The 22,253-nt window shown below is 45.7% G+C and overlaps 1 protein-coding gene across 3 annotated transcripts in view; it reads right to left on the reverse strand.

The window, feature by feature from the left end:
• The window catches only part of DCDC2 (doublecortin domain containing 2), a 131,506-nt gene that overhangs the window by 8,613 nt on the left and 100,640 nt on the right, over positions 1-22,253 (reverse strand). For all 3 annotated transcript variants that reach the window (XM_059179457.1, XM_059179459.1, XM_059179458.1), the window contains exon 9: positions 13,264-13,364. In XM_059179457.1, coding sequence (XP_059035440.1) covers positions 13,264-13,364 — 101 coding nt within the window. The remainder of the gene's footprint in view (positions 1-13,263; positions 13,365-22,253) is intronic.

Below are 22,253 nucleotides of genomic sequence, written 5' to 3' on the forward strand. Positions count from 1 at the left end.
TTCAACATGAAACAATTACCGAACATTTCCAGGTTTCTCTGAAAGACTTTTTGGCGGATCCACGGAGGACGCGTCATGAGGACGGCTGGGCAGAGTCGCCAAAGCGTTACACGACAGAACTCCAGAAATGCCGCAGCACCACGGCCACTGAGAGCAGAGCTCTTTTTAGATTATTTCTGAGAATTGAATAATGGTTAGTGTACCTAAACTCGCCCCACTCGGAGCAACATTTGGTTTTGGTTTTAAAGGGAAGTTATACGGAATTCTGTAACACAAACGTGGAAGGGTAATGACCGAGAACACCCCAAGTTCACTGCCGTTATTTAGGGGCATAGATCTGTCTGTCCCTGGTCTCTCTGAGAATCTGTTCCAAGAACACGTGAACGTCTATTAAGGTGACTACTTCTGTGTCCAGTGAAGTCTCTTTTCCTTTCCTGAAATCTGGATTGATTCTGAAATGTGGGGAAATAGTGGGAGTTGGTTTTCAGTTTTTAGTTTTGCGTTTCTCGCCTCACTCCCGATTCCCAAACACATACACTTTTTTTTTTCCCTTCTTTTCATGCAGTCAGCAGGGACAGACCCTCACCTGTCCCTGGGCGTCAGGAGACGCCCAGCCCTGACTTCAGGCTCTGCTGTCCCCACCATTAGGAGCGCTGCTGTAAACACACAGGATCGCCCTCCGGTCCCGTTCGTTCTGTTACACCTTCCCACCGCGGCTCTCTCACCATCATCCCACATCTGGTTAGCTCAGCTTTACGAAATGAAAGCTTAAGGTGGCTACACTAAGAGTTGGATCCATTTAAATAAGATGCTAATGGGAGTTTAAAGGCTTAGAATGCCTTAAAATATCCACAGTGTAGAACACAATTTATTATTACTACGACACTACAACTCAGGCCAAAAAAAAAAAAAAAAAAAAGACTTCTGCTATGACAGATCTGTAATGAATAAATGAAAAGCAATGTGCTTTTTGGTGTAATCTCCTTTGAAGCAGACATTAAATTATTAAAGATGTTTCCAGTGCATACATCAATCAAATCATCCCCAGAAGGAACACTGGGTTTCACACCCATACACACACACACACACACAGATAAAATCTATACCATGGCAGGACCTTCAGAGAAGCAAAAGAACGCCCCTTCCACAAGACAGTGGGGGTCCATAGCGGGAGGGAGGGAGGAGGGAGTCAGCAAGCCGCACACTCCCTCAATCCTTGCCCTCCTCTTGCTGCAGAGAAACTCCCCAGGAGGACGATGGTGCCCTCGAGCAATGCTGACCTGACGTTTGGCCCCGGCAGCAGGACGCCCACAATGGAGAGTCTACTCAGGTGAACGCTGTTCGTAGAGGCCTTGGGATCTCCCCTCACAGCGAGAACAGCTCTTCCCTGGGGGGCAGGCGGTGAGTCAGCTCTATGCAGAGCCAGACACAGGAGGTCACTTACTATATGATTTCATTTCCATGAAAATCCACAAAACATTCGGAAAAGGTCAATCTATGAAGACAGAAAGTAGATTCGTGGTGGCCAGGCCTGAGGAGAAGGGAGAATGGGCAGAAGCCGCTTACTAGGCAGGAGGTTTTGGGGTTGCTCGCGTGGCTCAGTGGGTTGAGCGTCTGACTCCTGGGTTTCGGCTCAGAGCAGGATCCGGAGTCCTGGGATTGAGTCCTCTGTCAGGCTCCGTGCTCAGCTGGGAACCTGCTTCTCTCCCCCTGCTTGCACACACACTGTCTCTGTCTCTCTCTTAAATAAATAAATAGTTTAAAACATAGGCATGGGGTTTCCTTTGGGAGAGATGGAAAATGCCCGGGAACTAGACAGAGGGAACAGCCGAACAACACTGTGAGTGTCCGAAACGCCCCAGATCTCTCTGTTTAAGAACTGTCGATGGTTTGTTGTATGTTAGCAGAGTCTTCAATTTCTTCTCTTCTCTTTTCTTTCTTTCTTTTTTTTTTCTTTTTTTTTAAGAAGAAAGAGAGGGAGCACAAGCACGAGCAGGAGGGGAGAGGGATGGGAGAATCTTAAGCAGGCTCCGTGCACCCAGCAGAGCCCATCACAGAGCTCGATCCCATGACCCTGAGATCAGGACTTGAGCCGAAATCAAGAGTCAGATGCCTGCCTGACCGACGGAGCCACCCAAGTGCCCCTCTTTTTTTTTTAAATTTATTTATTTTTTATTTATTTTCAGCATAATAGTATTCATTATTTTTGCACCACACCCAGTGCTCCATGCAATCCGTGCCCTCTCTAATACCCACCACCTGGTTCCCCCAACCTCCCACCCCCCGCCCCTTCAAAACACTCAGATTGTTTTTCAGAGTCCATAGTCTCTCATGGTTCACCTCCCCTTCCAATTCCTCCCAACTCCCTTCTCCTCTCTAACACCCCTTGTCCTCCATTATATTCCTTATGCTCCACAAATAAGTGAAATCATATGATAACTGGCTCTCTCTGCTTGACTTATTTCACTCAGCAGAATCTCTTCCAGTCCCGTCCATGTTGCTACAAAAGTTGGGTATTCGTCCTTTCTGATGGAGGCATAATACTCCATAGTGTATATGGACCACATCTTCCTTATCCATTCATTAGTTGAAGGGCATCTTGGTTCTTTCCATAGTTTGGTGACCATGACCATTGCTGGTATAAACACTGGGGTACAGATGGCCCTTCTTTTCACGACACCTGTATCTTTGGGGTAAATACCCAGGAGTACAATTGCCAGGTCATAGGGAAGTTCTATTTTAAATTTCTTGAGGAATCTCCACACTGTTCTCCAAAGAGGCTGCACCAACTTACCCCTCTTGCTTCAACTTTTAAGGAAACCGTGTGCCCCAACTCCTGACCACCAGGTGGAGCTGCGTGGCCACCCCTCTGTCTGCTAAGATGCCCAGAGAATGTGCCACCTGAGGAACCAGCCTCTGGGTATCTCCCTGCTTTACTGGGCAGTTATGCTCCAGGCAGACACCTCCCTTGTCTCAGGTGTAAAACCTTCCCTTCACAGACTGTCCCGCGACTCCTGGTGGGAAGTCGCTGCTGGTGCTGAATGAATGAGAAAGCTGAATGAATGAACTAACAAAAAGATCTGAGAGGAGCAGCTCACTCAAAATTATAATACAGAAAGTTCTAGAAAAATGTTCCTAGTGCCCCACCCACTCCACAAAAAAAAAAAAAAAAAAACTTACAACTTTTTAATTTCCTAAAAATCCCCAAGTAGTTCTCAGCTTCTGCATTTAGCTGGACCTGCCCTCTGGCTGGGATGCGGGCACCAGCGTAGAGTCAGTGAACAAGGCTCAGGGACACGGAGCCCAAAGGCAACAAATCAGGAAGATGCTCTTACCGAGGCTTCAAGTCTTCTCCCTTAAAGAAGGGGATTTACCTTCTTCTTTGCATTGATCTCAAATGTTAGCCAATCTGTAGCTAAAATTTTAAGAGAACCCATTTTCAGGTAGGAATTGTTTCTCCAAACAGTACATCCATCCTAAAATCTCAGGACTACAAGGAATTGCGGAATCCTAAAGCACGATTAGAGCACGATTCCCGTGCTTCACTGGTGTCAAGTAAGGGTGTGCACTAGACCTTCTCCAGGACACGCACAACCCGATGTACGTAGTAGGACAGCAAGGATCACAGAAGTCCCTCAAACGATTCCAGCCCCACAACCCGGCATCAGGAGCAACAACAGCACGGCTAGAGTAACAGACACGTTACACATAGATGTACAATTACAGACTATATATACCCTCAAACCTACAAGTTTTTATATAAAAAAAAAAGGTAAGAACTTTTATCTGTCAAAAAGCATGTTACTTAGGGTCTCCTGGGGGGCAGGGAGGGCTCAGTTGGTTGAGCATCTGACTTGGTTTTGGCTCAGGTCATGATCCTAGGGGCGTGAGATCGAGCCCCTGCATCAGGCTCTGTGCTCAGTGGGGAGTCTGCTTCAGATCCTCCCTCTCTCTCTGCCCTACCCCCCTTCCCCACTTTAAAAGAAAAAAGCAAGCATATTCTTTATCATAAGCAATTGTTCTTACAAAGTTTTACTAGAAAGCTTCCATAGTTCTCCCTAATACAACACCAGTGTTGGTGTTCCAAGTGCCTTTTGCCTGCATGCGCTTATCTGCATATCTTACTATTTATTTCCTAACAGGCAGTCTGAGATGGTGGTTGATTTGGATGGCAAGTCAGGAAAGGTCTGGTCGTTATTAGCGCCGGCTGCGTCCTCGCGGGGACGGTTCTGAGTATTCAGGATTCCTAGAGAGTGAGCATGCGGTGACCAAGGTTAACTCGAGATTCCTGCATGGCGAGAGGAAGGGAGATGGAATATGGAAATCATATGAAAATGAGTCACAGGATGTCGAAAGTGTCAATTACTTGGACGGTAGTCACGGACAGCTGGGGCGGCTCGGAGGTCGCGCGCTTGAAACCCACATCACACCTTTGCCAGCCACAGCAGCACCCAAACTAGACACGGGAGAGGCATCGAAACGGAGACCGCAGCTGAGGTCCTGCCCACTTTAGAAGTAAATATTTGTCATATTTACATTGAAGCTCCCTGAGGATTGTATGTGAAGGTTTAAGACCCCGGTTATCTGAGAGAACGGCGCGAGTTAGAACTTTCTCATCAAGCCCACCACTTGCGCCCTCCTCCCTAGTGTCTGACCGCCGTGACCACTGTGTCTCCTCCCCAGTCCCACCTGTCACCGCATCCCCCCTGAAACCCACTCCTCCAGGGAGCAGAGATCAGCACCAAAAAGAAACAAATATGGCAGAGACCAGCACCAAAAACAAACAAAATGAAGTCTGCTTCTCATGTACCATTTACCACCTTCTGTTTCTGCTTTGGGAAAGAGGGGAGGGTCTGTTTCAGGCTCTCCGCGGAAAGCGTTTCTGTGGAATTCCGGCAATGGTGTTGCAGACCGAGAAGTCGCCCTGCTTGTGTTTACTTCTGTTGCCATGGAAACTCAAAGTCATCCCCACCCAAGCTGAATGAGGTGTTTGGAAATACTCAGTTTTAGTTTTTTGTGATAACGAAATACCACTTTCGGTTTTCAGAGGGGAAGAGACCCTGCAAGCGGAGTGAGGCTCCAGCCAGGCACCTGCTGAGAGCTGGCCCACCCGAGCCCACGAAGCTCCTCCGGTCCTGAGACACCCATACAGGAAGACAGAACACACTGTAAACATATTCAGATAGCATGAGACTATTTTAGTCATCATTAGGGAGGGAAAAAAAAATCTCCAATAAGTTCTCTCACTTTAGAAGTAAATGTTGATTTTTCTCTCACATCAGAAATCCCCGAGGGCTATGTTTTAATGTTTAACACCATTTCCATCAAGTAAACACAAATCTAGAAACAGGATGTTACAAAGACCCTTGCTGAGGATGCACAGGGAAATTAAGAAGCCAGATCACCCCCCTCTCCAGTCCCGCAGCGGAGCGCGAGCCCTGCAGCGGCAGACGTGAGCACGACTCGTGGAAAGCCTGGGACCTGGAAGGATGGTGGAGACATTGTTTACACAGTGATCCCTTTCACTTCAGTGAAGGCAGTGACAGCCGAGGAGCCCTCCACACAGACGGCATGTGTTGTGGGAAAACTAGAAGCCCCGAATCTCACCCGTTGCCCTCCCTTGAGGTGCTCAGAGAGAGAGGTCCAAGCTGGAAGCCCTGGGCACCTGCAGGGACACCCCCTTCAGCAGGCTGTGGCTCTGCGGGAAGAGGAGGCTTTGTGTCCTCGATGGCACACTACGGAGCTTGCACCCATGTCCCTTCTGGCTTTAAACATCTTATAATTCTTACTTTCACAAATACATTCCATGGATCTATGGGTCTGGTCAGAAAAAGCAACTCCCTTTACCCTTCTGTGTCTTTTATTACTCGTGGAAAAGTAATGCGGAGAAGCTCTCCATCTAGTTCGCCTGTCACAGGAGATGGCCAGCGGTGGCCGATTCCCCGTAAGCAGCAGTCTGGGTAAGCGGCGAGACCACGCGTCGGCGCGGAGAACACAACTATGTCATTGGGCACTTTGGGATTTCAAACCTTACTATTTCTGGTTAGACTACAGATTTTTATTTAAGATTGATTTATTTATTTGAGAAAGAGAGAGATAGAGAACACACAAGAAGGGGGAGGCACGGCAGGGAGAGGGAGAAACAGACTCCCCCCTACTGAGCAGGGAGCCCAACTCAGGATTCGATCCGAGAACCCTGGGATCATGACCAGAGACAAAAGCAGACACTCAAATGACTGAACCACCCAGGTGTCCCAACTACAGTTTTGTTTTGTTTTTTTGTTTTTTTGTTTTTTTGTTTTTAAGTGGTGTTATGTCAAATGCCCCCAGGGGCTGGGGAAAGAACACAAGTGTGTAATCCACGACCAGCGTTGGTAACACAGTGTGCTGGGGTCGGGGGGCACTGAAGAGTGTCAGGGCTACTAAAGAGATTCTGTGAACCCTGTGCCAGCCAAAGAGTCTCTTGTGGGAGATCAGGTCAGGCTGCCTGTTTCTCATCACTAGTGGAAATTCTATAAAGACCGTTAATTTTCCCTGGGATGAATTAGTGTGGAAGGGATCCCTGGTTAAACACAACACGTTGAACAAATGTGAATTTTTTTTTTTTTTCACTTAGCTCCCTTCTGACATCCCTCTAAATTGTCAGTAAAGGCAATTAGGAAAAAAACCCAAAAAAACAAAAACAAAAACCAAAACCATGACCCCATAAGGGCACGGAAGCCTGGGAAGGAAATAACAGCCATAAAATCTGGGAAAGCCAATGGCTGTGGGGCCAGTGACAGCAGAACCGATGCTGCTAAAATTTGCTCCTGTGGGAGGGGACGCCGAGAAGCAGACCTCTGCGCGCTGAAGGACCTACAGAAAGCTGAGGGACGGGCAGCACCATCTATCTCTGGAAGAAGGGGCGTATATGTGACTAAAAATAGGGGGACTAGCTTAGAGTCTTTAAAAGAAGCACTGAGACTCCCAAGATATCCCCCCCCCCCCGCCCTTGAGAAAGACAGGAGTTTTCTTCTCTAAAGATGTTGAACTACAGGGGAGCCAGACTCAGCACAGCTGAGAACAAGGGCACCACGGGCACCGTACTGAAACCAGGACGTATACATTTCTAAACTGCAAGATCCCCAACGCCCCATCCCACCGTCAGGTCCCCAAATGCTCACATCCAGGCTGACACCCAAAAGACTCCATTCAAAGGAAAAAGACCAACCTACAAGAACAATGAAAAATGGAGATCTGCCAAGGAAATGGCAAAAAAACAGTCCTACAGTGAAACTCCCTTAACCCAAGGAGCTGAGCCTATGCATGCAGAGTTTCCCTAACGCTGCACACTAAAATCTAACCAGACATACACCTTAAATTGATAGAATGGTGTAGGTCAGATATATTTCAATTAAAAAAAAAAAAAAAACCTCTACCCAGATAGCCAAGAAACACCTCTAACATGGAGATAGAAATCAAAACCTAGAAAGAAGCAAAGAAACACATAAGAAACAAGAGATATTACAGGAAAAGAAAGTTTAAAATAATAGATGAATCCTTGGAGATATAAAGGAAGCTATCACATCCATAAAACAAGAATAAGAGGTTATAAAAAATGAGCATTCAGAGAATATGAGGGAAATTAAAAACAAAATATGATGACAAGGGAAATAAATCAAGAGATGGAAGATAAATTCTGAGGCTTTTTGACTTTAAAAGAAGTTGAGAAAATAGCAAGAAAATTTATAGATATGAAACATAGGAGAAGTAAGTGGAGGGTCAGTCTAAGAAGGCTTGTATTCTAATACTTGGGAGTTCCAGACAGAGTAGAGATGGGGAGAAGGAAACTCAAATAGATAGTTCAATATTTTTTTTTTCCTGAACTGAGAAATAAACATTTCAAAAATTAAAAAGCCCATTAAGAGAAGTCTCTAACTTCAGTTCAGGTCATGATCTCGGGGTCCTAGATCGGCCTTGCATTAGGGGTCTGCATTAGGGAGCCCTTCCCCTACTCATGTGCTCTCTCTTTCTAATAAAAAATCTTAAACAAAACAAAACAAAAACAAAAACACAAAAACCCACTTAGCACCCCGTACAGTAAGCCCAAATTGCTGCACCAAGGCACATAATGGGAAATTTTCAGAACATCAGAAACAAAGGAAAGACCCTAAATGCTTCCAAAGAGGGAAAAAGGATTACTTACAAAGGTTCAGGAAACAGAATGGCATCAAACTTCCCAATTGTCCTTTCTGGATGGAAAGGACAACAGAGCCGTGGTTTCAGAATTCTCAGGGAAATCATTATCTCACCTCAAATTTTACACCCAGCCATACCTAGGGTGAAGTCTGAGTAGGGAAAAAAAGACACAGTCGGACATGTAAAGTTTCAAACACAACATGCTTCCCAGAAGGCCACGCAGGGCGAATTCCCCAACAAATGAAGGTGTGACCAAGAGAGAGAGAGAGATGTGGAATCCGAGGGAGAGGAGCCCCATCCCCTGAGGAAGTGAAGGAGATTCCCAAGATAATGGTCAAGAAAAATCCCAGGGTAACTCCAAAAAGCAGATCCAGAGAACACGGAACCAGCCTGAACCTGAGGACTGACGTGTTTGAGAAAAAAAGATGGCGGGGAAATGTCACCGTCACTGCACACACCGGCAGACACCAAGGGGAAACCCACCGCCTGGCAGAGTTTAGAGATGGCTGGGTAACAGCTACACAGAAAAGTAAGCAAATGAATTTAAAAAAAAAAAAAAAGGCGATTACTAAAATATGAAGAAGGGAAAGTGGTGCGCAGGGAAGGAGACGTAACCAGAGTCCACCCTGTGGCTCAGCTCAGTGAGGCTGACATAGCAAAGATGACGTACAGATTAAACACTGACTCAGCCAAAATCGTCATTAGGAGGGTGGAAAGAAAGAAGCAGAGGGTCGTGCATTCGTGTGTTTGTGTGCACGTGGCCTTATTGGTTGGGGGAGAAGAGCTGGTAAGAGAGCTCAACAATCAGCTTCCACAGTCATCAGAGATGAAGTTAACTCTATCTACATCTGAAAACTAAAATCGAGAAACGTACTTTACCGAATTTGGGATGTCACCTATTTAAAAGGATCTCCATTAGTTTATGTACCTCTTAAAATTTAAAAAAAAAAAAAAAAAAAAAAAGCCAACTAAACTATGACACACAATCACTTGCAAGACCCAAAGAGTTCAGAGGTATTAAAATGGAAGGGAGGGAAGGAATTATGGTTTAGAAATACAATGGTGTGTTCTGTGAGAATAGAGCTGAAAGGGGTGGTCTCTGTGGAAGAGGAATGCAGGCACGGAGAGGTGAGGAACATGGTTGCTACTTTTGTTGTAATCTTTGTTAAATTTTAAACCATATTATATATTATATATGTAACTTAATGGCTAATTAGGTTTTAAATAAAGAAGAGTCTGCATCAAAACTTCCCATTAAAAAAAAAAAAAAGCTTTCACTTCTCCAGTGTTCATGATACAGCTTAAACGCTATTTAATGAAAACTACTTCGCATAAAAACATCTTGTGATTCTCATTATTTTACTATTCAAAATCATCTACAAATGGATGAGGAGAGCTATAAAATAATCTGAAACTGCTCGGAAGTTACTATCCTCACCTTCTGCCCTCTTCTGTAAAATGGAACAAAATCCAAAATATATCTTCTTATTTGCCTATTTCCTAGGTATTTGTTTTCTTGGGCTTCTGAGACGGTGGGTTCTCCTGCCTGATCCTTAGTTACAGAGCGAGCTCACTGCTTGCCACCTTCGCTTGGAAAAGCATCCATTTAGAAGTGACCCAAGAAGTGACACCAGTGCAAGAATGTGACCACAGGTCTTGGCTAATCAGGCACTTGCTCCTCTGCTTAGGAGGAACCAGAGTGATTTGGAGTGTGCACACAAAAAAACCTAATTTCTTTTTTGTATTTATTTATTATTTCCTTTTCTTTTTTGTATTTATTCATTTATTTTAGGAGGAGGGAATGCATGTGTGCTAAGGTGGGAAGAGCAGACGGAGAGGGAGAGAGTCTTAAGCAGACTCCACAAGCCCGATGCAGGACTCAAACCCATGACCCTGAGGTATGACTGGAGCAAAAACCAAGAGTTGGACGCTTAACTGCACCACCCAGGCACCCCGTTTTGACCAGTTGTGAGCATACAGTTCGACGGCACCGTATCTTTTACAATGGATACTAACCCTGCCTGACCTGCAGCGCCGGAGGACATTGTCCTTACGATACTGGGCAATAAACAAAGCTGGCCTTTGCCCTATGCCAGGGGTTCTCATCCCAGTCCTGTTAACATTTTGGACTGGGTAAATTTTTGTTGGGAGGGCTTCCCTGGGCATTACGAGGCATTTAGCCGAAGCCCTGGCTACTTCCCACCAGATGCCAGGAGTACTCCCACAGGTCTAACAATCAAAAAAAACGTCCCCAGAAATTGCCAAACCTCCCTCAGAGGTAAGACTGCCTCGAGCTTAGAGCGATTGTTTCAGAGGAAGTCACTGTGTCTGTCTTCCAAGCTTGTTCAAACATCGTTAAAAAGACAGTCCAAAAAACAAAAAAAAAAAGGGAGAGAGATAAAATAATCCAGAACAAAGGCGATCTGTCCCTCTGCTCATAAGATATGCAGAAACACAAGAGATCCACGGAGAATTGGCTCCTGGCAATATTTACTTCTAAAACTTGATCTGCTTTTCAGGCATCGATACACTACTTGGCCGATTACACATGGTATTTACACACACACACACACACACACACACCCTTATCCATAGCCCTTTGACTAAAGCTATAACATGAACCATTTAGATGATAGGAGATCTGTCCAAAGAAATGAACTGTGTCGGCCCAAGAGGGAGTGTACGTCAGTGTAATTTACAGCTGAGCCAAGTTGTATGTGATGACTCCATTTCCTTGCCTATGCAGGGATTTTTTTTTCTTCCTTAAGCTAGTAATTGGCTTTTGGGGGTTTGGGTTTTTTTTTTTTTTTTCTGTGTGTGTGTGTGTGTGTGTGTGTGTGTGTATGTTTGTTTGCATTAATACTCTTTCCCCAGATCACCCACACACTTGGAAACCGGAGAGACCTACTTTCAAACACAAACTCCTCGGTAGAATGGTACAACCTTGGACAAGCAAGTTCACCTACACGAGCTCACTTCCTTTCTCCATATGACGTGGGGCGGGGGGGGGGGGGCGGTAAGACAATTACACGAGATGAAAGTGCCCAGTGCGGGGTGCCTGGCACTTGGTAGGTACTCAGTAAACAGCACCCACTGCTTCCTGGAGAACACAGTGGCAGGACATCCACAGAGTTGTTCTCAACGATCGCGGAGCTTTCCACTAACTTCTCCACACCCTCACTGGATGCTTCCTAAGACCCGTAACACAGCTGCTGAGGATACGGAGTAGAAGGTCAGCAGGCCACAGAGAGAACGACCCTGAGACCGGACCCCATAAGCACCTCTCGCCAACCATGGCCACCAGCTAATTCCAGCTCGATTACTTATGGGGTCAAAGAAGAAAGGAATTCTGACCTTTTGTTATTGGGTTTTATTTCCTTCAAACTGACATCAGTGTGTTGACCTCGCCCAGCTTTCACGGGTCTGCTAACTCAGTGTCTCCGCAGACGCGCATTCTCATAAGTGACCCCTCTCTGGTCACGTGAGCAATGGAGCTCCGCAGACACCTACCCCGGTAGCATAAGAGACCTGATCCTTCCCTCTCTCGGCTCCCCTTCCTGTGACACCAAACTCACAAGCAAAGAAACACCTACCACAGATTCTGAAACCTGTGAAGTGATTAACAAAGAGACTTCATTTTTGGTTATCAGAGTCTGATTTTCCCTTGATCTGTGGCATTCTGGCTCTGGAATAAGTTCATTTTGTTTGGGGGCAGCTGTACAGACAGACAGTTACTCTCCTTTGTCTTCCACTGGAACATTTAATTACCGTATCACAGAAGACTTAAAATTCCATTTTCCCTCCACCAAAAAAAAAAAAAATATATATATATATATATATATAACCTATAACTGGAGTTTATGAAAAATTATTTGTTATAGCTAATCCTGGGTAATAAATTGGATTTTTTAAATCTGTGTGATTTTTAACACATGAGGCTTCCCATCAGGAAAGCGATGCTTATGGGAAATGCCTGTGGAATCATCAAGCAGCAGCCCCGCTGCTCCTCCGTGAAAACAAATACGACTGAGAAGTTCGTCTATGGAAACTGTAGGATTGAAATTTGCTTTCTGTAAAGGGAATATCACATAATAGTCAGAGGACAAGTGGCAATTCCTAGTGAATTCTCATTCCCTCGAGCCTGGGGTTACGATGTCCCCCTCCCCACCTCAATTCCAATCCTCCATCTAGAAATGTAAGAAATCCGGCTGAATTGTATTAAAAAGCCTAACTGACTTATTTCTTGCATCATTTAAACAACACGAACACTCCTTCATCCCTTCTACAAGCACATGCGTGCACACACACACACACACACACACACATACACGTGCGCGCACACACGCTCACCCACTCTCATTCTCTGTCCTCCAAGTACCATGCTCTGTTGGCCTAAAAAGAAAATCAATACACACAGCAAACATGCGCGTTGTATTTGTATACGCAATTCTTTTATGAAAAATAAATTCCAACCACAATTTCAAGGACCTAAAGGAGAGAATATCACGGCGTTTAAAAAAAAAGCGGGGGGGGGGGGGGCGCCTGGGTGGCTCAGTGGGTTAAGCCTCTGCCTTCAGCTCACATCATGATCCCAGGGTCCTGGGATTGAGCCGCGCATCGGGCTCTCTGCTCAGCGGGGAGCTTGTTTCCTCCTCTCTCTCTGCCTGCCTCTCTGCCTACTTATGATCTCTGTCTGTCAAATGGATAAATAAAATCTTTAAAAAAAAAAAAAAAAGCTTTTCTGAATGGAGGACTTTTTTTCTAGATAAAACTCCCAGCCAATATGCCAATATGCTTTTTCTGTATCAAACCTTCTCCCCCTTTCCATCTCAGGGCTTACCCCAATCCACCTCCTTCGATGCTATTTATTAAAGTCACCTCATTTCCTGTGACTATAAAATAAAAATTTAAAAACAGCCCAAATGGCTCTTTGAAGGAATACTAGGAAGACCTAAGGGTGTGTCGTGGGTCATTGGACCGCCCAGCTCCTGAGACGGTCTAAGCACACGCTTAGGAACAGCCTGGAGCAGATAACCCAGAACTTGAAAGAAAAGAGTGGCCGTTTGGTTTGTACATGGGGACTACCTGGTCAATCGGGACCTCCACTTGCGTGTCTTCATCTTCCTGGACTTCTGCTGCGCCCCGAGTCTCAGACCTCTCTGCTCCAGCCTGGAAAACGCCTTCACCTGTCATTGGAGACAAATGCACAGCGAAAATCAAAATCCAATTGTGACATCATGTGGCTGCATGTTGAAACTGCAACCAAATACTAAGGAAGAGCAAGCTTTTAAAGATTTTTAAATTTATTTATTTGACAGAGATCACAAGTAGGTAGAGAGGCAGGCAGGGGTTGGGGCAGCGGGAAGCAGGCTCCCTACTGAGCAGGGAGCCCGATGTGGGGCTCGATCCCAGGACCCTGGGATTATGACCTGAGCCACCCTGATATTATGACCTGAACCACCCACTGAGCCACCCAGGTGCCCCGATAATGCTTTTTAATAGGTATTTTGCCTCCCTTTGTACTGACAGGGCTTTTGCAGGGTTTTTCCCCGCCACCCTACACACACGTCTGCATTTTCACAGGGCAGAAGCCCGGAGGGGAGGACAAGTCTAACCCAACAGAGCAGGGCTGTGTCCCAGGCTCATCCTCACCCCGGGGCTGCTGACCCAGCAACACAGCCCTGTACAGGTATCCAGACAGAAGGGACCTCACACCTGTTACCTGCTCCCCACTGTTATCCCCAAAACTGAGATGATGTTTGGTGCCTGAAAATACTAGCTTTAGGGGTTCTCCTTTCCCAAGAGAATGCCATGAACTGAATATAGGGTGCTGGAATAATTCTATTTGGAACTGTATTGAAAAATATACATATTTCTTCCTGCAACAGAATCAGAGGGCTGACTCTGGGTCTCACACAAATCTATCTTGTAGTTTGCAGATGTCCACAGGATTTTCACAACCTAGGTCTCAAAAATTCTTACCCATAAAATGTAATCTAAATCTCTAAGGCTTTAGGTGAAGCTCCTGTGACTTGTCTTCCCATGGAAAGCAATAGTGGCTCTTTTCCGTACCCAGAGAAGTTTTCCTGTTTCCCCTCAGTCTCCGCTACTCCAGGCCAAGCCATCAAAGAGTCACAGAATAGTTCGTCATTCTATCGGCATGCCCCCAAAGAGGTTTAAGGTGTCATCCCTTCTCACAGATATTTCCTCTGCCCAATTTTTAAGGATCTCCACGGATGGAGAGCTCCCCTCCTTCCCTGGTAATCGATTACAGGACTCGCCCTGCCCTCTAGAAAATACAGTTTCATCTGTTATCTTAGAACCTCCTCTATTTCTCCGATGGGAGCTTGTTTCCCAGAGCACGATTATCTGACATGTCCCATAATAACATGTCATATTGTTAAAGTTATAAAGTCACTTGTTACTTATGGTTAAGTGGAAAACATTCCTTTACATTCCTGGAGGAGCGATCATACATACAGCACCAAGATACACACGAGACGCAGGCTGGTTGCTCAGGTTGCTGACCCAGCAATGAATGTGTATTCAGGTTTCCCCCGGAGGAAATGCTGGAACAGGTGAGGGCTGGAGCAGAGTGCCGCGGGAGCTGAGAAGATCCAGCCGTGAAAAGGGAGGAAGGTGGGAGGAAATTCAACCAAACTCAAGCCCTTCTTGTTTCTCCTGGAGAAACCATTTTCCTTTTAATTACTTTTTTTTTTTGTGACTTGACTGGATATTGGCTTCTCCACTCTCCTTTTTAAAGACCAGGGACAAGAGAGCTGCCCTCAAAGCTGATTCTACACGTTAGATTAATTCGCATGGATTAACTCATTTTGAGGATTATCTACAGCAATCATTGAATCCCAGACTCGTTCTTCCCGTCATCCAACAAAGTCTTTCCACCCAATGATCCCTCCTTCCATCAGCTCTTGTATGCTTAAGCAACCCAGAGTAGTTTTTCATTCATTAGAGTTTCCTCAGTTAAATCATCATCTTCGGTGTATATGAGAACTGAAAACATACATATATACAGGAATTCCTAGGAGATCATCACCAAATGAGGATGTCAGCATTCACAACTGTTTTGGATCATCACTAGCACTAATGCTCCCCAAAGACACGGCCCACACAGCAGAGCCAAGGATTACATCCTGCCTTGGTCTTGTCTTACTACTGAGGACGTGAATCCACAATGAAATCCCAGTTGGAACCTCAACATCAGAAGAAAGAATATAGAAAGCGAAATAGAGAATGTGCTGAGTCCTCATGGATGTAAGAAGAAATCCTCAGCCTTCTGCTCATGCACTCAACAAAGCCATCCTGGACCTAGCAGGAGTATGGGGCAGGCCACCTGGAGGGGCCAGGAAGATAGCTTGCAATTATTCTGTCGTAAAACAGGAAAAGCAGAAGTGAGTAAGCAAGTCTACAAAATCGGGAGTCAACAGAGATACAGTAAGCTCTTGGTCTCTTCATCAAACTCTGGAATTGGAACTCAAGAAAACAATGGCAGAAACGATGGAGATTCTGCCTTATTCACATGTAGAGTTCATAACCTTGAGAACGTGAACAGGCTGCACAGTTTATCAAGCGTTATCTCCGGTGTGGTTGTAAAAGGAAGATTAGGCATGTTTGACATTCATTGCTACCTTCTGGATCACCTTAGAAGACAGTAATCATACTCGCTCTCAAAATATCCTTTGAGTCAACCTTCAGGGAAAGGTGCTGTGCTCTAGTTATGACCTGAGTACACGATATTTTTGGATGACGTGTTGGCACCCAAGCGTTGCACCTGCTTTCAAAGGCACAACCGAGAGAAACCTACAGATCCGAAAGGAATATATTCTTAAACACTCACATCCAATGGAATGCTTAACTGTACCCAGCCAGAGCTACGAATGACTTGCGGATGTGTTTTAGAATAAACATTTCACAGGAAAAGAAACATAAAATCAATAATAAAAAATAAAGTAAGATTGAAAGGAGACTGGAACGGAAAATGGCAGCCACGGGCTATAAAAGACAAAGAGACAAATCAACAAAACTCCACGTCGTGCACAGCGACACAGAAAACAGAGATAAACGTGTCTGTCTGTGGTGCCGTGCAAGGTCTCATTCATCAGCGAACGGAAACGCGAGCCATCTCCTTCAGCAGCACCGGGCAAGAGAGGAAGGTCAGAGGGGAATTCACAGGAATAAATGGTGGCCAAAAAAAAAAAAAAAAAAAAAAAGGGAAGAAGCGCTAGGAAATTACTCTGTGATGGGAGAAAGCCTACTAGGATTTTAATGTTTACTACACATGTTATATAAAATTAAAAAAATATATATGAAGTTTTAGAGAAAAATAATTTTACACAATATGGGCTGATGATACATTGTTTATATAATACTTATGCATTGTAGAAAGCTTGGAAAATGAAGAAAACAAACAGCCTTCTAACCTCATGACTCAGAGATAACCCCTAATAATAATTTGACAACAGACTCTTCCTTTCTCTGTCCTTCTCTCTCTCTTAAACACACACACACACACACACACACACACCTCAAAGTGGGATCTTATTGTGTATATAGTATTTAAGTGTTTTTTTTTTTTTTTACTTTGACTTCCTGAGCACGTCCCACATCATGAAACGTTATCTGAACACACAGTAAGTTGCTGGGTGTGGCGGTACCACATTGTAACTAATGGACAATATTAAACAATGAAACATTGTTTTTAAATGGTTAGGTAGACTTCATTCATTGGATTGAGGAGTCAATATGTATCAAGATCCACCATACAAAAATCCCTGCGGGAGACCTGAAAGGGCTGCTTTTGACAAGCTTAGCAGGTTTGGAAAGCTCACAGACAGGGGACTACTTATCTTTCCACATGCCTGCCCTGTGGCTCCTTTCCTGCCCCAGGGGAATACACACGGTGCACTGCCCACACCAAGTCCTCAGTCCATGCTCACTGAAATGTAAGTGGAAAGACACGTTCATGGTGTCCTGTCTTCCCAGCACGTGGAGTCCTCCCTGCTCCGCGCCCCTCCCACCCTGGCACCAGGTCTGGAACTGCTCTTCCAAAGCTCCCCCTGCGCCTGCAGACTTCCCAGTTCTGGTACAACCTCCTCGGGTGTGATCGTCTCCTGTAAATCCCGGGTCTCTCCACTCAGTGTCTCGTTTTGGAGGAAACCTCACCCGTCTGTTTCTCTCCATCCTGTACCCACCACCTGCGTGGTTTCCATACCCGGGTGACGAGCCACTCCACACTGTGACCTGAATACTTCCGCTTCTCAACGCCAGGGCCACGCCAGCTCCACGTTAGCACACGCCCCCTTCATCCTGTGCCGGCGGGTCCATCCAGCCCACCTGCAGAGTCCACCCCCCTCCCCCCATCTCAGGCGTGCGTCCTTGACCTCCGGTTTACTCCTTTCATCCTCGCCCCACGCGGCTGCCTGCCGAAGTCCGTCTGTCGACCAGTCGGGCTCTGGCTCTGCATTCCTCCGTTGAACGCTCGGTATTTTGGCACCACCAGCAGCTGCTGCTCCTCTGCCTCCCTGGACAGCCCAACCTCCTCTGTTCACGTTCTCAGTGCTGGGTACCCAGAGCTTGCTGTGGGTCTACTTCTCTCCTCGGACAGTCTCATGGAGATCATGGTTTGAACACCAGCCATATGCCAGTAACTCCTTAACCTAGATAAGCCTCTTCAGAAATCCCAAAACTTACATATCCAATTGTCTAATTTGACAATTTCCCTTTGATATCAAATGGGCATCTCAACCTTAATGTGGTCAAACCAGAACTCTGGTCCCCCCCGCCAGCCCCGGCCCCGCTGCTCACCATCTCTCTTCCCTGCCCCAGGAAGTGGCAGCACCACTTAACCCCCAAATCTGGGAATTACCCTCACGTCCATATTGCTCTCACTCCTCGTATCCATCCCACTGTTGTCTCGTGGATTCAATCTCCTTCCAAATATATCCCAAATCTGTGAATATTATTTCCATCTCCACCATCAACTTGGTCTAAAAACTAGTTAGAAACTCTCTCATGTTTTCCCCTCATGCAAAGAACCTAAGTTCTCCACCATGGCTTCCCAGGGTGAGATCAGGCACTGACCTCCCTCGAGACACACACCCCATACCACCTTGACTTTGCCCATTCCACTCCAGCCACATTCTGTTTCTCCCCCAGAAAACTCATCCCCGCCTTTGTACTTCCTATGCCCTCTGCCTGGAAAATTCTTCCCCTGTTTCACGTGAGTGGCTGTCCCTTGCCATTCGGATCTCAGAAACCCACCTTCCTCCCTATTTTAGTAGCCACCGAGTCATTCGTATTTCTTGTGTTAGTCCTCTGCCTAGCATTTACTGCGAGCTGACACTTTTCCTATTTATTCCGTGTTTCTGTATTCGTCAGCCTCCACCAAACCTAAGCTCCACGAGCGCACACAGACATCCGTACTGTTCAGTGATGATCCCCAGTAATAGAGCCCGGCACGAAGGTGTTCAGAAGGTGTTTGTTGAGAGAATGAAGAGCAGATGCTCAAAAAGATTTGCTGCACAGAGATGAAATGATGAAATGTACGGAGCATGCCATTTCCAAGCCACTAGCCAGCCCACTAGTTCTTCGTGCTGTTACGGGGTTGATGCCCCCTTTGGCCATACGAAGCGGTACAGCCTTCGGGTGAGGAGGAGCAGCGGGAGGTTGAAAAGAAAGAAGGCTGCATACAACCTACACTGGGATCGACTGTGTATGCTGTACGTGGTAGCTGAAAGAACAGCCCCCCAAAGATGTCCAGGTCCTAATCCTCAGAAACCGTGACAACATCACATTGATAGGAGAGAGGAATTAAGGTTGAAGATGGAATTACTGTTGTTAATCAGCTGACCCTAAGATGGGGAGAGGATCCTGGACTATTCTCCTGGACCCAGTGTAATTACACAGGTCCTCATAAATGAAAGAGACAGGCAGGAGAATCTGGGTCCCGGGGATATGGTGTGAGAAAGACTTGCCTGGTCATTGCCGGCCTTGAAGATGAAGGGGACCATAATACAACCTTTGAAAACTCAAAAAGGAAGGAGGTGAGTTTCCCCCCTTAGAGACTCAAGAAGAAACAAAGTTCTGCCAACGCTCCGCGTATAAGCCAGTGAGGACCATTCTGGAATTCTGACCTCCAGGACCACAGCATAATGAATTTGTATGTTCTGCTCAGCCACCCAGTTTGTGATAAGTTGTTACAGCAGCAACGGGACACTAATACACCATGTGTCTAAAGATCATGGTCGAGAGAGAACATCAGGGCGGTCCCCACGGCCTATCCCCTTTCTGATTCCTGCAGGTCCCCTTCCAGACTGGGGCCACAGGCTCCGACACCATCCGTCCCTTCAGCCTTTCAGGCGCTGGTCTGAAAAGCCCTTGCAAGTCCACTAGCTTTTGCTTTCATCCTCTGTTAATACTTGTCCTTCACACTCCCCTACAAGGTGCAGAAACCAACCACTACCGCCCACAGACACCCCCCTCTAGGTCAGCAGGACAGAGATTCCATTTTTTGAAAGTCTCCCCTACCCCCAAAACCTTTGTAATAAAAGTAATAAAAGCCATTTGCTAACAAACTCAAGAGCGGGGATAAATTCGATCCACAATCCTGCTCTCGTTCAATTACTCTACGAAGGCTCCAATTCCATGCTTGGATGCACAGACACCCAAACGCAGCGCTAATCTTCCTCCTCTGACTCGCGAGTCGGCGTTTTAGTGTCTATTACGCCGTAAAGCAACAGCAAACATGCTAGTAAAAATAAAAATGCTCCTCAATTATTTTTCATTTATCCCTTATGAATTTTATTGCCTAAAAAAAAATGAAAGCCGAGCTTTGGAGGTGGAGTCCTCACAGCATTACCGCGGGGTTCCCATTAATAGGAATCTGTTTCCCAGAGAAAGGGAACACAGACGCTCGTGCGGGGTTAGCCTCTGCAGCTCGAGGGGCCGCAATGGAAGGGTTCCCGGTCTCGGGGCATCCAGAGCTCCATCTGGTGATGTCACAGGACTTGGACATTCTCGAGTAGCAGAAGTTACTAGATGGTGAATGACAGGTGCACGCAACGGGTGACAGTTAGTCTTAAAGCCCAGCCACCTTGTTGAAAGCAAACCTCCTCTCTACAGTTACTCGCAGTTGTTTTTAGATAGTTTTGTAAACTGTATTTTGAGGAGCTCTGTGTCTGAAATCGATGGGAACTTATCAGGACAAATAAGAAGAAAAATCACAGTCTGGTGCCCGGTTCTGAGGGCTCCCTGGGAATATGAGATACCTAGTCAGCGGAAGCCCTACACGTCAGCAAGAAAAGTTTAATGTGCCTGATGTGCCAGTCAACATTGTACTAGGATTTAGTACTGAGATGGCCTCATAAAGAAATGTTAAATTAGAAACAAGATATTGATTTTAAAAGGTAGCTCATAAACCCAGTAGAGAAAAAAATGTGGGGAAACAAGGCGTCTGTAGCTCTCAGTGTATAAAGTGATATTCTAAGAAGAAAAAAAAAAAATATATATATATATATATAGGCCTATTTACCAAAAAAAAAACAACAAAAAACAAAACACTATGTACCTTTTCTGTACGTCATATCAGCCACCAGAGACAGAATTGAAATTAAAATGGGTAAGAAGGTGTCATAAAAATTATTTTCATTAGCTAATGTTAATGGGAATACATTTGCATGTGGAATATGTTCAATTTCTAATATGTAACTCTCCGTAGATACAGATGACCGTCATCGTATCTTACTGAACTTCAAGGCTGACCCAGAGAGAGGCAGCCCCCGCACCGTTCAGCAGGCGGCACGGCGGGGCGGATGAAGGTGTCCGCGTGTCATGACACTTCTTGTGAGAGGACACCAGCCGGCCCTCCTCAATCCTTGTAACGACTCACACCACAGCCTCCTCGCACCACTCCTGTGCGCTGACGGGTCATATCGGGAGGAGGGATCCCAGCACGTGACAGCAAGCGTTCTGAGCGTGTCGGAGGCCGTGCGGAAATAGAACCCGAATGTTTTCTAATCACTCATCTTCCCCATCTGTCTCGTTATGTCCCACAGACCCAAATGGAAACTCCCTACAGAAACAGGAATATCACAAGCGACATCTTTCTTTGGCAATTCAGAACATGACAGGAAAACAACTTTACCCGAGTGCTTCCATCGGCTGAGTGTTCCCAACCACAGTTGAAGATATGTGGCTTCTTTCTACTCCCTGACCCCACTGCAGGGGATTAAATCTCACCGGTGACACAACTGAGGTCTAAGTGTGACTGTGAAGCCTGCATAGACTTGACCTCACTGCCATTGCACTTTAAAGGGGTGCAACGAAGTTTTCCTAGTGTAGACAGAACACGGGCAGTTTCGGTCTTATCCCTGCCTTCCTTTTCTAATCTTTTTTAAGATACAGATGTTTTCTGATTTGTATCCAAATCAGAACTATTCCGAGGACAAAGAACAAAACACACATTCACAATATGTAGAGTTCATGACTCAACCATTTTACAACCTATGTAGGTTTTGCCATAATTTCTAAAGTCTGTATCCCATACACAGGACTAAGAATAAGAAAGTAGCTCCGCATAGGTTTGCCTAAATCAACAAGAATGTGTGGCTTTACGTTTTTGTTCCTAATTTCGTTACCTTATAAAAATTCCCCTGCAAATTAGTTTTAGTTTACCAGAATAATTGAATTGTTCCTTCTTATACCTCAGGGACTTGGAGTTACTTAATAAGTGGCCTAAAATCCCCAGTTCCTGTTTTTAATTCTGGCTGGCCCAACGACCTTCAAACAACCTTGCGTGTTCATCTGTAACAGAGCCAGCCCTCCTCAAACTACTTCTCTGCTCTAGGAATTTTCTCTTGGTAACAAACAAAGTACTTGCATGTAATAGAAGTACATGGTTCGATTAAATTCCTCAACTTTCTGTTCATTCATTCATTCATTCACTCATTATGCCAGTGTCTCCTGAGCCGCCTCGTGCTCAGACACATGCTGGACACCAGCCATAGAAAGAAGAACAAGATGCTTTCCATCTGCAGGGGAATCGGAGAACATCAAGGGCC

Source organism: Mustela lutreola, chromosome 6 (assembly GCF_030435805.1).
Source record: "Mustela lutreola isolate mMusLut2 chromosome 6, mMusLut2.pri, whole genome shotgun sequence".
NCBI classification, from domain to species: domain Eukaryota; kingdom Metazoa; phylum Chordata; class Mammalia; order Carnivora; family Mustelidae; genus Mustela; species Mustela lutreola.